General features: G+C 37.1%; 1 protein-coding gene across 2 annotated transcripts; it reads right to left on the bottom strand.

Annotated features, from left to right (window-relative positions):
• LOC129258938 (arginyl-tRNA--protein transferase 1-like) lies at window positions 1-15,847 on the bottom strand. Of its 2 annotated transcripts, none has more exons than XM_064098492.1 (9): window positions 15,596-15,847; window positions 13,209-13,272; window positions 12,092-12,540; window positions 11,405-11,619; window positions 10,531-10,659; window positions 8,414-8,628; window positions 7,382-7,481; window positions 5,063-5,180; window positions 1-4,312 (listed from the first exon to the last, which is right to left on the bottom strand). In XM_064098492.1, exons 1-9 carry the CDS (start codon window positions 15,681-15,683, stop codon window positions 4,140-4,142), a joined length of 1,551 nt encoding a protein of 516 aa, XP_063954562.1. In that variant the 5' UTR covers window positions 15,684-15,847; the 3' UTR covers window positions 1-4,139. The 2 variants fall into 2 exon arrangements, with proteins under 2 accessions (XP_063954562.1, XP_063954563.1); XM_064098493.1 differs by lacking the exon at window positions 10,531-10,659 and adding an exon at window positions 9,874-10,002 and having other exon boundaries at window positions 163-4,312; window positions 15,596-15,845.
• Between the last annotated feature and the right edge of the window lie 1,914 nt (window positions 15,848-17,761).

Here is a 17,761-nt window from a genome sequence, read left to right as displayed (position 1 = left end):
CACCTTCAGTAGCAGAGAGATACACTTATCATAGTTTGTAACATGTGCCTGTTCATGATTGTATTTACATCTTTATAATTGTTTTACAGTTGTTGTGGTCTCCCAAAAATGTAAATATGTTCTTTTCAGTTTGTCAGGTTATCATTTTATTGTTTTAGGAACTTAGTTTATGTATGTAAGTTTTACGTTTTAGATGATATTTTGAGTCACAAAACTGGTAACTCCTTGAATAAAGTAAAACATAATTACTAATCTAGATTTGTCTGTAGATGTTGATTGAAACTTTCATGGAATAACTGTATGCGTATGTTATTATAAAAGTTTTTTTTTAAAGTACTTTTGTCATCTTGAAGTCATTTTTTTTTCTTCAAATATAATCACTCTTCTCTCTTTAGTTCCGGGGCAAGCAGATATCCTGGCGCCACTTCCTAAATGTGGTAGAATGGGACCGCATGACAGGCTCTGGACTCCACAAATCGTACAAGATATCAAACGATCATCTCCACCTTACTCCCACATCAAGAATGCGTGTGTCTCTAGCATCCCAGGTTAGTTTGCTAATATTCCAAAACAATACAAATATTATTTTGTCCTTCGTACTTAGTAATAATTTGTTTCTAAATAATTCTTCTCTAACATTGTTTTGTTAGCTTTCAATATGAAGAATGTTGAAATCTGAAGAGAATTACAGTGAGAGTTTTTTAATTGACTGCACCAAAATTTGAAGTGTTAAAAAAAGATGGCAGAGGGGGAAATCAGCTTATGATGATGGAGAGAGACAGAGAAATAGTAAGACCTTGAATTCATAAATTATTCTCCATGAATTAACCACATGTATCCTTTGGCCCCATTTTGTTTACAGGTTTTAAGCAGTACCATGGCAAATGCTCTCGAACTACAAGGACTTGAAGAAACTGAAAGCACTTGGTACTTTGTGAGGATGGTAGACACCTTCTTAGACTGTCTAAATGTCTCCAGTCTCTTTGTAGGGAGGAAGAAGAGAAACATTGTTTTGGAGGCGTACACATCTGTTGATGACTGGAGATTTGTGGTGAGGAGCTTATTGCTGATTTCCCTTCTCTCAATTGTAACACCCCTTCAAACCCATTTTGACATTTATAAGTTCTAAGTTGGGATGTTAATGAAATACTTTCATATATTTGTTAATCTTGCTTGAAAAGATCTGAAATTTATTTTTTGCAATAAATGAAAATAGGCTCATATTTTCTTGAATTAAATATGTTCGATAACAGTTTTTTATTATTATTTTATTGATGTACATCTTACTTTGAAAAGAAATACTTTGAATAATCCACATTTAATTTTTTAATAATTGATTAAATAAAATCAAAGTGGTCTGTTATTTGATATATGTTTTCAAACCTTTATATTATTTCAGTTTCTCAAGGAAGATTTCTTATCATTCTTGGATGAATGGGAGTCTGAAGGCAATGTAGTACCTGGTCTGAGTAGAGGTGACAGAGGCAAGCTCTGCCTCAGTAAGGCTACCTTGGATGGGCTAAGAATGACAGGTATTGAACACTATAGACAATATTAATTGTAATGATGTACATTATAAGCAGTGATCAAGGAGTTACCAGCACACTCCTTGAAGTGATGTGCTGTTTTTTTCTTACAATGTCATGCAGAAAAGCTACTTTTTTATGAAACCTGGAATGCATTTGATAGTGCTTATAGTAATTAGTATCTGTAAAAATTATGAACTATTGATCTTGTATTTAAAACATCACTTCTGTGACGTTAAGGGTGAAACGAAGGCTGAAGTATTGATATGAGTGGATTATTTGACAGTGTCATTCATGTTGAATCAATCTTTGATATATATATATATGTCTTTACTCATTTTCATGTTTGTATGAATGTTTGAAATAAATAAGAAAACAATTTCAGTCCTTGATACAGCATAGGGCTTACAATACAGCACAGGCAGGGTACTACTGGGGGGAGGGACGGGGGTAGTTCTAATCTTGATTTTTGAACAACCTAATGGAGGAGAATATCCCCCCTTCTGGGAATGATAAAGAAATGCTTAATTTTGCTCAACATCCTTAAGGAGGCCACCTTTCTAACCTCCTACTCCCTCCTCTACCCAATTTATTAAAAAAAAAGCTAACTTGCCTTGCATGTCTTACAGAAAATTTAGAAGCTCTGTTTATATTTGTTACGGATGCTTCTTTTTTGTCTTTTGATTAGTTAATTCCTTCACTGCACTGGGTCAGGAGCTGCTAAGAGAAGAAGGCGTTCAGTACCTGCTCAGCGAGAAATTTTCGCAAGATCCTCTTTTGAAACTGTGACATTGTGGTTTCATCGTCCTTACCATTTGTGCTGTAACTTTCTTATTTTTCTGGACTTCCTCAAGCTCTATACTTGTATCATTATCATGGCGATCGCGACCAACTTCAATTGCTTTGGAGATGAACTTCAAATTGTGCACCAAGTTGGGCCCCAGGGGCAGGACATACCTCTCCTAGATGAAAATTATTCGCCCATATCGAATGCTGGTGACGTGGCAGACCAGTTATTAAGTCAAGACACTCGGACGGAGATGGGGGGAACAAAACCATATGCCAACGTGTTTCCAACCGATACCCCTACCGGACGGCAGAAAACCACAAAAGCGTCAGAGAAAGAAAAATGAATCAGAGGATGTGCCACCAAACAAGCTAATCAAGAGGATTGAAAAATGGAGTCAAAACTTTCGGGGGAAATGTCTTCGCTGAAAAGTGATATTTAGCGAATGCAGAGCACGGTGAACAATCTTACTGAACTTATTGAGGGTCGGGAGGAGCAGCAGAGACTGTATATTGAGCACATCCAAGATAATTCAACCTTAGGTGTAAACCCACATAGCGGCACTAGTAGGAAAACAAAAGGAGAAGATACACAAAGCAACATCCAATCTAAATGAACTCTTAACGCATTTCTGAACACAAGCGCGATGTTCGGTTACAGCGAACCGACACATCCGCGGTGGCAGAACATGCTTGGGAGAAGCAACACCACCCAGATTGGGTGTACATTGCGTTGCCAAAGAGAGACAATGGTATACACGCAGGATTAAGGAGGCCATTAGTATACGTCTTTGTCCTAACAACTTCAACAGAGACAGCGGGATCGACATCCCCGATTTCTGGATGCGAACCATCCGACAGCACTCATTATCAAGAGTGTGTTACCCTTGTGTTCCTTTTGTTTCACTTTTGCCTAATCGATCTATGTTTTTGGTACATATTTTTGTTAGTTATTCCATGGCAATGACAAATATATTTCATACTTTCCATTTTAGAATGGATGGCTTGACTTACAATATCCGCAGATTTCATAGTCATGCTTAAGGTCATGTAATAGTGCCTTGGTTTAAAACTAAGTCAATGTGCTCGCATTCCTTGATTGGACAGTATTCCTTATAACCAAGTCTTTCCTATGAGAGGATTGTTTTTTGTGTGTGCGTATACTAGGCTTTAGTAGCAACTAAAACCACTGAAAAATTACTTTCCCATCTTTTTTTATTTCCAGATATTAAATATACCTACTTTAAATTCAAAATACTTTCTGTAAATGTCATGATAGGTACTGAGAAATGGCACTCCTCACTCACTCATTTGTTAAAGGCCAAATCCACCTAAATATATATTGGAATTGAAGAATTAGAAAAAATTCAAGCAAGTACAACACTGAAAATTTCATCAAATTTGGATGTGAAATAAGAAAGTTGTGCCATTCCCCAAGTGAAAAAGTAGTAAAACGATTGTGTTCTAACCTTCTTATTTCAGGGACGCCACATAGAATTGGTAAGAAACTTTGAGAATCATCTAGATCAAGTCACTTTGTACACACACAAAAAATGTTGTTTCAATGGCTGAAAATATGCATAAGAAGTCTGAATTTAGTGGCCTCCCTGCATTTTTACATCTGATTTTGACAAGTTTTTAAGTGTTTTAAATGTTTCTTCAATTTGTCTGTTGTTGGTCAGACATCTATAAGTAGGGTGGACTTGGTGTTAAACCTTATTTCAATTAAAAGCTTTCAAACGTGTCAAGTATCAGGGACAGTTTAGGTAGAATAGATATCACAAATGTTGTTACCATACAGACACTGCATAAGTGAAATGTACTGGTTCAGTTTCTGTACAGCAGCATCTGTCCTACACACTTCTTGCCGGCCATCTGAGCATATTCCTTGACTTCTTCTTCGTCTGCTGCTTGAGGGCGGTATTGCTTGTAGACCGGGTACGGCATGGCGATGTGTTTGTGGAGTACCAATACCTCTTCAAGGCTAACTGCCGCATCAGCTGGGATAAAATAGGAAATCAATGAAATTGTAACAATCATTACAAGTAGTAATTATATTCCTTAAAGTGTTAGCTAATCTGCTTTCACTGCTTAAAATGGCAACAATTTATTTTTTCAACCCCTTGTATTTTGAGAAAAAATTGATATAACATGAGTCAACATGGATAATAATGAGAATAATTTAGCAAATAATGCCAATCTGAATAATCAATAGAAATTTCATTGTTTCAATTGGATTGCAAATTCAGAGATTGCTAAGATTATGAAAAATTTAACAGCTTCCATTCAGAAGAGGCACAGCATACTGCACTCAAAATGACATGATTTTTTTCAGTCCATTTTCCTCTAATTACAATCATTGTGTGATTACCAAGAGAAAAACTGCAAAATTTTCAAAATGACTGAGTATCTGATTTAGCACCAAAGTACAGGCCACCAGTTGTACATAAGAACTTTATGTAAGAATCCTCCTCCCTACCCCATGGTTTACTTAGAGTAGAAACCAATCAGACATCGATCCGAAGGGTGGAGGAACAAAAAGGAAACCTGCCCCCCCCCCCTTGAGGACCTTTTTCTTTACTTGTGAAAAAAATCTACAGGAATAGGCTCCCTGTGAGTGGTGATCTTGTTTATTTAATATTTTCATAATTTACTTTGCTTGTCAATTTTCTTTTATAGTGTGCACCTCCCCCCCCCCCCCTCCTTGTGGTAAGTCCTGAATGTGTCCCTGCAATCAATGATCAGCTTACATTCATCTTCCGATGCAAAGCGCGAGTACTTGTTCACATCCAGCCTTGGTAAACAATCCTCTATGGGTTGAAAGATGTAAGCCTCGGGACATAGTAAATAAGAAGGGTAAAACTGACCCTGTAGATGAAAAAAAGACACATCACATTACAACGAGAATAATAGTACCTACATGTATTTTGGTATGACAATTAGGTGGACAAAACTCCCTCATTTGCCATTTTTAGATTTGGCGATGTAACGATCAGCAAAACGCTTAAGATGCTCAAGTGATATAGCCTTACATGAACCTCAACTCAATTTCCTATCACGAATAAAGCAAAATGACAATCCACCACATCTACATAGATTTGCTCCTTAAAACCTCATGGATTCCTATCTGCACACAGATGGAATGTATGCCTCCGCTGTGATAATAACTGATAAAGGTCTGCAAGTGTAGACTATACTACGTGATCACACAGGACCACTTCTACCAAGATGTTGCAGTAATGTTGCAAGCTAACCTAATAAACCTCTGTTGTAGATAGTGTTCTAAACCAATCTCTACTGGTGGGCGTTTCATAAAGCTGTTCGTAAGTTAAGAGCGACTTTAAGAACGACTGGTGATCCTTTCTTATGGCGAATGGTATATTCATTAGTGATGGTTTTGCGCGTAAGAAAGGATCACCAGTCGTTCTTAAAGTCGCTCTTAACTTACAAACAGCTTTATGAAACACCCACCAGGTGGACGTTTCATAAAGCTGTTCGTAAGTAAAGAGGGACTTTAAGAACGACTGGTGATCCTTTCCTGTGGTAAATTGTATACATCAAAATGATCACTGGCAATGGCTTAGCGCGTAAGAAAGGATCACCAGTCGTTCTTAAAGTCGCTCTTAACTTACGAACAGCTTTATGAAACACCCTCCAGGTCTGTTATTTGCGTCCAGGTAAATTCAATATCCGCCAATGCCAGATCAATAATACAATCCACCTCATTTGTTTTTCATATGACTTCTGTAACCTTTGACTATGCGACTTCATAATCTAACCATATCATCAATCACATTTATTACATGAGCCAAGTTTGAAAGTGATTGCTCAAATGGTTCTTCAGTTATCATGAGAAAGAGATATTTTCAGGTGTATAATGACCACTGTGACCATTGATCTAACAAGGTGCTTTGTCATTTCAACCACTGCTGTATAAGATATAGGGACAATATCTTCATTGTGACTTTAGCCATTGCTTAACTAGTAATATTAGATGCTTACATATTGATATTGATTTTATTTAACATATTTCACATAATTATGAACATAATACAAAAACAGTATCACATCTGAAGAAATAACATCGTATGAAAAATAAGACATGGCAGCATTCATCTAAATTAAATAATACAGCGATTTGAAATCAAAGACAATTCAAAATATAGTGAAATATGAGGGAACCTGCAAAAAAAACAATGCTTGTTAGGTCTGCAAGATCCCCCCCCCCCAAAAAAAAAGAAGTCTTAATTTGTAGGAGAGGACGATAAAATGAAACTAATACATAAAGAAATGCCAATGTACAACTGCAGAGTGTACATAAAAGAGAAGAAAATACATGTTTGTCACTATTTGCAACTATTACTCAGCCAGAGCGCATTAACAATATTTGTAAGTTTTCTTCGATTAATTTAGCGAACTTAAATTTACTTCTAAATTTTTTGCGTATTCTGTTAATAATTGTTTTTCTGCTTATCTGCACATTATAAATTTACAATTATTATTATAAGTTACGATATAACCTACACAGGAAAATTATAAGATTTAATCAATGTCAATTCTAATTTACGTTTGAAAACATTTAGAGAGATATATTTACATAGCGCATAATACTCAACAGAATCTCTATGCGCTTTACATAAAATAATTTAGTCTAATACCAGTATACTTAGAATAAAAAAACATAAATTCTAGATGGAAAATGAACAAACTAACATTGTCACATACCTTTCCTAATCCAGATAATCTAACATGAGCAAAATATGTTTTCATCGTTTTGAGGAAGTATAAGTAATGGCCCTCAGATGATTAGGCAATTTATTCCACAGTACAGGTGCTGCTGACTGAAAGGCACAATCCCCAAACGAACATGTTTTAGACGTTGGTAGTTAATAAATTCTAGTTAGAAGAGCGGAGATTTCTTTGTGGGACATATTCAGTAATCAGATCAGACGGATATAATTAGACTTACTAATGCTTTATGACATACTGCTAGAATCTTAAGCAGTAAAGTCATCTCCTTTTCATATTCATGATCAATTTCAAACTTTAAGTTGTTTAAGATGTCTTACCTTGTACCTCATTTTCCTACATGAATGCACATAGAAGCCCATATAGTAGTACTCTAATGATGGAGCAGTCACGTTCAGTAATCTTGTGAAAGCTAGTTCCCTGGAATGGAACGGTGAACAGAAAATTCATTTTTTTAAATAGTTGTCAATAGGTAAATTTATTATTATTATAACATAAAAATGATGAATAATTTAATTTGTAACAAATTTGATATTCAACAATATAAGTTCAGCTTAGATAGGGTAATAAAGGATCATCTCCAACAAGGGAGATATGTGTGCAATATAAACACCTTATATTAGTTTTATTATCATTACTATTATCACTATCATTACTATTATTATCATTACTTAATAATTAGAAATTAATTAGGAATTCATGAATAAATAAGCAAAGCTTCTTGTTTTATAATTTTTTTCCCTCATCAAGATGAATAATCAACAATCTAGAGGCAAAAACATGCTGGACATATTTTGGAAGTTCTCACATGGACACAACATGGGCAGACCATAAAACCAAACTGTGCAGTTTATGTCAAATTAAACGTCAGATTTCTTTTCTCAATGGAACATACTGCATCATTAACCGGTGTGTTGGCTCAGTTGGTAGAGCGTCCGTCTCACAACCAGGAGGTCGGGAGTTTAAACCCCGACCACATCAGACCAAAAGACGTTAAAAGATGGGAGTTGCTGCTGGCTTTCATTAATTAAAGGGATAGAGCCTCGTCGATCTGGCGCTGCACAGTGGCTGCCGGGCCCAGGATCAATTGGGCAAAGCAAATTTTTGGAGTATTACATTTCATGCCTATTTCGAACAATAAAATATGGATTATGGATTGAATTTGCATGCAAGCTGGCCAGGCATCAGTTTTCCTGAGATCATAAGTGGCAGTTACGTGAATACTTGAATTGCAGAAATGGAATGGGATTAAGAGGCAATCACAAATGAAATTCGAGAGGCTCTTGCACATATTCATTCATATTATTTTCAGGCCATTTTTATTTGCTTGAAAGAATCATTTTCCTGCATACCTTAGTGCTGAGAAGGTACCCAATGTGAGGTGTCTGTACTCAGGATCGTAGTAGAAGTAGACCGATGATACGCACGTCGGTAGTATATCAATGACACCGACGGCAATGATTTTACCATCAAGGACGTAATGTTGATGGAAGGATCCATAGCCGCATTCAGGACCGTCATCCGAGTACTGTTCAACAAGGGGTGAATCTACCAAGAAACGCTTGTACTGGAGATGGAGAAAGGGAGTAACAGAAAGAAAGAGAGAGAGAGAAATAATAATTCATTATAATAGTATCACACAGACAGGGGAATTTGGCCCACTTGTTCTAGTAAACTCGGCCACCTACCACAAATTGATTCGGTGAAAGTTGCACTGTGCTACTGTCATATCATGTAATTCATTACAAGTACAGTACAATAATATATTACTTTTTGTGTGTGATAATAGCACCAGGTGTTGTAACTATTCAAAGTTTGTGTTGGGCTGCTAAGCTTACAGAGTTGCATATTTCCTTGTTTTTATGGTAGTGCAGTAGAATATTTAAATAAAGTGTTGTAAACATAAAGTAATTCCAGATTTATATTTCTATTGATTAATTTTGCTAATTGTGAAATCATTTATTTATTAAAGAAAATGAATCTAAGCTAAAAACTGAAAATGTTAGTATTAGAATGTGTAGTAAGCTGGTATGCCCATAAATTCTGGCTGAAGATGTTTTTAAAAATTCAGAGCTCTAGTTTGGTTCTTTTCATGTTCATGAAAATATTGTATAAAACTGGATTATAAAGCGGGCTCTGTAGTAAGCTGTAATATGCTAGTACACATAGTGCAGTCAATGACAGATTTATTTTAAACATCCCAACATGCTTATATTTCATGACAAGTTACACTCATTAACAACAGAGGAATTTAACAATTTTTTTCAAAGGATATAAAATGTAATATTACATTGCATAATACAGCTCAATACCTGTGAGCAAATTAAAGTAACAGTCTAAATATCTTTACAAAGAAAATAAACATTGGCAATAAAAATTGATACTTTAAGATGTATCTCGCCATAGGAGACGTCCCAAACAGAAAAGTTTCTTTGTTCTAACCAGGAAGATGTCTCTCCGATATCTCAAAGACTTCTCTATGACGTTTTCAGACAAGGTGACAAGCACTTTGCCTGACAGGTACAAGGATGTTGCTGATTTGTCTCCAAGTACATGTAGATGCTGCAACGGCTCAAGACTTTTCCGAGCAGTCGCTGCAACTAAGAGAAGTCTCCAAGACGTTGGAGCAACGTCCGGGTGACTGTGTTAGCAAGTGCTTGTCACTTTGTTTGGAGACATCGCAGAGATTTTTCCTTGGTTAGACCAAAGAAAACTTTATGTTGGAGATGGTGAGCACCACGACTGTAGTCTCTGAGACGTCTCCTTTGGTAAGATAGGACCTTTAACTTGGAAAATGGAATAGCCCACTTACTTCAAAGAGAGCACACTCATCCAGGGGATCATTGTGCACAAAGGTCTGATATTTCTCATAAACCTTGTGGCTCTCCTTCTCTGTATTTATGTATTCTTGACTCGGTGGATTTGTGCGAATTAATTTGATCTAGAGGTTAAAGGTCAAATGTGATATATACACAAATAATGTACTGCTGATCAGTACACATGGACTGACATTTCTTGAAAAGGAGAGAGGGAGAGGGAGAAGAGAACGGGAAAATGGTGAAAGAAACTGGGAGAGAGAAAGGAACAGAAAGAGAGAACAAAAGAGAGGAAAGAGAAACGGAAAGGGGAGAGAAACAGGGAGGGGGAGGAGAGAAAATTGGAGAAGGCAAGAGAAAAGGGGTAGAGACGAAGAGAAATGAAAGACAGAGAAAAGAGGCAAGTGAAAATGGGAGTAGAAGGAAGAAAAAGGGAGGAAGGAAGAAAAGGGAGAGAAAGCAAGAGAGAGATAGGGGGCAACAGAGAGTGAAAGGTTACGGTAATTCTGATTGAAGAGAGAGCATGGAGGAAGGCTGGGGAGTATCACCTTTACCTAATGAGTGTACACCTCAATGAAAGATGTTAAAGACACAATTTTCCTTCTTTTTTTTTTAATAGGAGATACCTTACATTCACAGTAGATATGAATTACCTGTCTGAGATTGCACTTGGTCTCTGCATCATTGTGGATGCACATCTGATATTTTGTGTAGACCCGATGACTTTCTTCAAGTGTTCGCTTAAAATCATCCGACATTGGATTAGATCGAACCAGTTTGATCTAATCAAAACACAGAAAAGAAAGGGATTTACACTCCTGTGGCAACGTATCCTTCTTACAGAAATAATGAGTCTTCATTTTTGGGGGATTAATTTCATGAAAATTATAGTTCACTCCATACAGCCATTTCCTCCATGCTTTCTCTTCAATACACAGCACAAAAATAAAACAGGCAAATGAACAAAAACTGCATATCCTTCTATATAAAGTTACAATATAAATCTGTGCAATACAGATATTCTTTATAGCTATCCCCAAAATAACTAAATAAATTTTCACTGTGATTATTAATTTCCAGTAAGGACAGTCAGAAATTATTAGTGCCATTTATAAAAATAAATCTTATATATATTTTGGATGACTACATTAATTACATTGAAAAATTATTATGTAAAATGGTGATTGTAACTGGGAGTGCTTCTTCATATGAAAATATTTGAAAGTTCACAAAAAAAAAAATGAACAATGAATGTGTAACATCGCTACCTTCTTGATATGTACACCTGCTATTATATATTACTGTTTTCTGAAACTAAGCAACACCTCAAAATGAACAACTCTTTTTAATATTTTACCACAGATTCCTGTAATTGTGCCCACGATAATATTCACACTGTAGCAGGCAGGGGCAGATCCTTGTTTATCAAGGGGAAGGGGGGGGCAAAAAATTTCCAACTTAAAGCAACTTACTACATTTGCCCCCCCCCCCCCCCCCCCCCCCGCCAGATCATGCATCATTGATTACCTCTAACCGATGTTTAGGATCCTGACCAGGTATAGCATCTACTATCAACTCCTCCAGTGATTTTGGTAAATTCTCAGTCTTAGATGAATTACTTGGTCTAATGTTGGTTTCAGAACTCTCTGTATTAGCCTTCTGCTTCAGCCTCTCTTGGCGCTTTTCTAGCCGTAATAGTTTTGATTTCTTGCACGGTGGTTTGGTTGGGTCTGCACCTAAGCCTAAAATAAAATAGGTTTACGAAGAATTGAAATCAATAGAACTTTAAGTTATCTTTTTGTTACAGTAAAATGGAAACTAATTAATTTCATCACTTAGAATTCATGTCAAGAATTGAAGCACTTATGTACAAAAGTGTAAATAGCAGCAAAAATATCTTCAATCTGAAAAAAGATTGCAGAAGTGAGACAAGAAAAGAAGTGTTTTTGAGCAGGCAGTCTTTAGGGATAGTTTCAGGTAAAACATGTTTCAATGGGAAAATGGAAACAAAAATTGTGGTCTTGATGACAGGTGGTCCTATAATACTGGTGGTCCATGAAAAACGCCTGACTGTAGTACTAAATAGGATATTTTTTGAATATTCAAGAAAAGAAAATAATAAAGTAGGAAAAGGAATAGGAGGAAGGAAAAAAAATGTAGATAAGTGTTGGGGAAGAATCTCATCAATTTGAAACAACATGATGAAGGCTTTACCTGGTTTAGGTATCCTTTTCTGTTTCTCTATAGAGACAGTTGCCGGACTTTCGTCACTCGTCCTTGCTCTTTCTCCTTCTGTTCCTCCATGCTCCGATGGAACACTGACATCTAACTGACCTTTGACATCTGACTGACCTTTCGCTACTCTGGCCTCACCCTCTGACTCTTGAACTCCTCCTTGTATCTTTGATATATCCTCCATTGGCATCTGCGGAAGCTCCTGATGTGAAGGGGGCATTGGATGCACCCCTCCAGGGGCGTCTTCCCCGTCGTGCTGTACCCCTCCCTCCCCTCCTGGCAATTCTCCGGTGGTGAAGAATTTGGTCGCCCTTTTCAGTACTTTTTTCTGGGATTTCTTCAACTTCAACGATGGTGCATGGCATCTGATAGTGTACTGTGGGCAGCACATCTTATCCATAGTAGGCTTGTAGACATATTTACCACTCCTGTAAATTCAATGAAGTAAGATTTTAGTAGACTGTCCATATAGATTTCTATGGAGAAAGTAGCACTTCTAGTTGTCAAAAGTGAATGTACTTTAAGAATTGCAAGGCCACAGCTTTACAGAATGTATTAAAAAATTCCTGATATAGCAGCATTTAAATTCAACTAAAATTAATTCTTCTATAAATTTCTTTGTTGAATGGGCTACTTTTTTTCTTTTGATTCCACAGCACTGTTCTAATTTTAGTATCAAATTATTTCATTCTTACATGTTTTTTTTTTACTGGATCTTCTGTGCCTTTAATTACCATCATATGATGAAGAGATATTTGTCTTAATTTACCAAATAATAAATATACAAGTAACTAGTAATCTGTGGTCCTTATTCTGAAGTCCATTTTAACTTGGGCCATTGTCTAACTCTGGGCTGAAACAATGGGATGTGCAAAATTTTGTTAAATTGCGTGTTCCTCACGTTTTGTTTTTGTAATGAAAGTTGATATGATAGCAACTCTTGCTAGAATGTCAACTCCCAGTGAAAATTCAAATTCCTGATTGGCTCATCCAATGAAAGTTGATATTTTAGCGAGAGTTGGTATCATAGCAACTTTTTATAAAATGGAGCCCTGGTGAAGTCAGTTCACACTGGTCTTGAGTAAGAAATTCTTACCTTCTCCACCCTCGATCAATAAGATCCTGGTAGTCTTGACACGTTAGGTTGTGAGCCCACATTCCTATCAAATCAACAAAGACATATTCTACATGAATATTATTTACAATAAAATGCCTCCCAAGAGTGAAGAGGTCTTACTAAAAACCTGTTTATTTCAAGGTCAATCACCGAGTCTACTGAGAAATATAAAGATTATTTTTAATTAGGAAACCCATGGAATAGACTTCGTAATTATTCATTGAATGCACCTAGTGTCCACAGCTTCAAGCTTGCACTCTTGCAAACCTGGTTGCAACATACAACACACTTTGAAAGTCTTTGACTCATGGGTACATGTTTGCCTATTTGTAACAAAAAATAATCTGAGGGCAACTCTAACCAACAAAAATTTGATTTGAATAAAAAAATAAAATCAAACAGGCATGTAATGCGAAAAATTTCATCAAAATCAGATGAAAAATAAGTTATGACATTTTAAAATGTATATTTTTCAAAAATTATGTTAACAAAAGTCAAAACGATACATGTAGACTCTACCTAGCCAGGCGGCATCTAGAGAGTAAAATTCATTTACTAACGTAAGGTTACTCTCATACGAAGCCAGGCAGTCCTCCCCATTCATCTGAGTGTACCGCGTCGCGTAACGTTGGGGAAGTACAATAAGAAACAAGATGGCGGTGTAAACATCGGGCAAGTCTCTTCCGTCTTTTCACAATATTTTTAAATTTTTTTGATGAATTCTTGTTTTAAAAATAACGAGAGCGTAGAAATGTCGGAAATGAAGTTTTATCCCATTTACATGATTTAGAGCTAGATCTTTTAGAAGGAAAGTAGAAATCTCGGGGGCGAAAGTTTCAGGGTTTTTGCAGTACACACAGATGAATGGGGAGGACTGCCTGGCTTCGTATGAGAGTAACCTTACGTTAGTAAATGATTTTTACTCTCTAGAAGCCGCCTGGCTAACTCTACCTTGCCCAACAAATATAATTTCTGCATTTTCCCGGTAGAGTTCCAATTATTCATCAACTTGGCACAACAGGTAAAATACTTGTGGACTTAATTACTTAAGTTGCTAATCTTTAGGTGTTGTGCTTATTCAGGTACACAGAAATAGCCCCCCCCCCCCCCCACCACCTCCTGCATGAAATTGCCTCTAAATTGCTGTGTATCGAGCTCGGTACAAGACCTAATGCAGTTTCAAACAGGCCGACTTCGAGCAAAATGTTTGATGTCAAAGCAATTCTCTCAATCACATTTAAAGGTCAATATTCCCACCACTTTTCCACATATCGCGATTTGGAACGGCTATATTCTGGCTTCAATCTCGACCTCATTAACATTTTCAGACATCACTTCGCTTGTCTTTGCCATAATTTTGATATGAGCTGAAGTTGGTGACCAAAATTATGCGAACACACGATGAATAAACTTGTAAGCTGCCGCAGGCATACCTTTTGGTCGCTAATTTCAGTCCATATAAAAACTATGGCGAAGCCAAGCAAAGTAATATCTGAATGAGAATTTGACAATCATCGAGATTGAGCTGAAATACAGCCATTTCTGATTGCGATATTCAAACAAAGCAGTGGGATATTTTCTTTGACTTTCTGTTAACTCTGAAATGTGATTGAGCTGAGAGTTTGACTTGCCATAGCATTTGCAAACTATTTCTGGTGGGGAAAATTTGCTCGAAGTCAGCAAGTGCGAAACTGCATTTAGTGCAGAATGTCATGGCAAGTCTCTCAGTCATATTTCAAGGTCAATAAAGAAAATGCAGTATGCCTACCACTTTTCCAAATATCGCGATCGGCTGTATTTCGGCTTTGATACGTCATCATAGTTTCATACGATTACGAAATCTCAGTCAGACATCGCTTCACTTGGCAACTTGTCTTGGCTTTGCCATCATTTTGATAGACTGAAGTTAGCGACCAAATCATGTAAACATGCAGCAAACAAATTATCGCAGGCAAATCTTTTGGTCCCTAACTTCAGTCCATATAAACATTACGGCGAAGCGGTCTTCGAATGATTGATGACGTCGAGATCGAAGACGAAGGCAAATACAGCCGTTCCCGATGGCGATGGCCGATCAAGATATTCAGAAAAGTAGAGGGCATTGTTCCAATGTTACTTATTGACCTTGAAATGTGATTGAGGGACTTGCTATCATGGCTATGACATTTGTGAACAAGTTTCAGGTGGGGAAATTAGCTCAAAGACAAGTCGGCCGGTACGAAACTGCATGAGCCCCGCCCCGCGAGCTAGCTCGGCAAACTCCGCTCTCAAGTAGCGGCCGTTCGGCTATCTCGCCCGTGCCTCAACGCTGGTCGATCGGATTAGCTCGCTACACACTGGCATGGCACTGGCATTGCACTTCGTACCATGCGAAAAGTTGGAGTCGGGCGATCCGCAATATCCACATCGGTAGCCTTCATGTTCCGAAAGATATTCAACAATTGAGTGTTGCATCACAGCTTTAGAAAATGCCACTCCCTATATGGATGATAGATTCCTCGGGAAACAGTTATATAACTGGATTAAGCCACAGAACTGAACCGTACCATACACTTCTCTGCAATTAGTCTAGTGAAGTTCTACTAGTTCCGCATTAATTCTTTTAAACTAGCCAGCAGTTTTAGCTTGCAAACTATTGTTATGGTATCTCCAAAATTGTAAAGCTAGCTCAAAGAGATGTATAGATGTGTGCTCATTTTCCCTTGGAGGGGGAGGGCACTCCCCCCCCCCCCCAGGAAAAAAATAATTAGGTCATAGAATAAAATTAGAAAAGCAAAGTAAAAATAGTGATTATGGTATTATTTTCTGAATATATTTCATGTCAAAATCTACCACAAAATGTGGCTGCCAGAGAGCGAAGCGATGTGACCAAAAAGTTCAGAAGGTTAGGATTTTTGCTTCTGATTTGATTTGATTTTTAACCTATTCAAAATGAAAAGTTTTCATTTGAAAAAGGTCGAAAATTTACTTTTACCTCTGCTCCTCTCTCGAAATGTTTGGCTCTTGCTTGACTGCACATAAGACCCATATATAACCAGGCATGTATATAACCTATTCGTGTACATCATGTATAGTTCGCCTATACGGAATCATCTTCCTCCCAGGTATAAATTAGTTTGTTTATTTGACTTAATTTTATTCACATTTAAAAATGCTGAATATACATATAGTTTCCCACAATCATATCTGCTATCCAGCGAGGCCGTGACAAGAAAATATCTATACAGAAACTCATAAAAAGTAAAGCATTCAAATATAATAGCAAAACATATATGCCGAAACATAATAAAATTAAAAGTTAAGAAACGTGGGCAGAAAAAAATTATTGGAATATTAGCAAAGAATTTAAATCCTAGTAACATAAAAGGAATAAACCGTATGAGCATAAAATAAAAAAGTAAAACCGCTTATGATGTTTAATAATAAGGGAAAGAAAGAAGTGAAATGATGTTTTCAATAAAGGCCTGTCTCCGCCATTTAATCTTCGGTCCAATTTTAATAAGAGCGCAGGCATTTGGGGCCATTATGTCGGACACTGATTGGAAATTGAGGAGTAGTTTGATTTCAAATGGGACATGCTTATAGGGCTGTTGGCCTAACATAAAACGATCCACTTATTGAAAGGTGAAAGGGTAGGCCTAGTTTTTTTTTCATAGGGGACTCTTCACTTAGAAAACACAACGGCGCCATGTTATTTTGAGGGGGCGCGTGAGGTGGGAGAGTGATGGTGACTTTTTTTCCTTTGAATAATGCGAGACAGTATGATAGATTTTAATTGATCATTATGGTATAATGTTGCATTTCATTTATGCCGTTAAGTGCACATTTCCAATATTAAAGTGCAAAATTTCCTCGTTCAATTATTACAAGTTTCCTCGCATTACTAGTTTCGACCCTTCTTTGACCGGGGGGGGGGGGGTAGGGGGCACTTACATTGACGAGTGGATACCATGCGCGACCAAAAAAGAAAAGGAAAAAGGATGTCTTTTTCAAGATAGGGCACGTCACGTACGTAACGTAATAAGGGTGTCAAAAACACTAAAATAATGAAAAAAGGGTATCTATTTCGCTAGGAAAGCTACGTAATTAGGGTCAAATTTGCGAGGGTAAAAAAACTAAAATGTTATATAAAGGATGTACTTTTTGCCCCAACAGTCAATACTACGTGTTAAGAGTCCGATTTACGCGAGGTGTGGCCATATACTAAACCCAATGATGTAGGTAAAGGTAAAACCGACGTCCGTGACATAAACTGACACTTAAAATATCGCTGTACATGTTTAGGGGTTCAATTCGGGGAGCTCGCCAAGGGTATCGTTTTGTTTCCAATACGTGTTAAGGGTAGCTAGGTTTCACACGCCAATACTTGTTAAGGGGTGTATTTTCAGAATATGGAAAATACTTCGGGTGCTTTTCGGGACCCATGGTCGCGCATATCCACTCGTTAATGGAAGTGGCCCCCCCCCCCCCGGGCTTTGACCACGAGTTACATCAGTTTATGATGCATATTTGCCGGATCTTCGGTGATTATT

The sequence above is a fragment of the Lytechinus pictus genome, chromosome 4, assembly GCF_037042905.1.
Source record: "Lytechinus pictus isolate F3 Inbred chromosome 4, Lp3.0, whole genome shotgun sequence".
Lineage (NCBI taxonomy): Eukaryota > Metazoa > Echinodermata > Echinoidea > Temnopleuroida > Toxopneustidae > Lytechinus > Lytechinus pictus.
The sequence above is the reverse complement of the archived record's forward strand: the minus strand, read 5'-3'. Positions and strand labels throughout refer to the sequence as shown.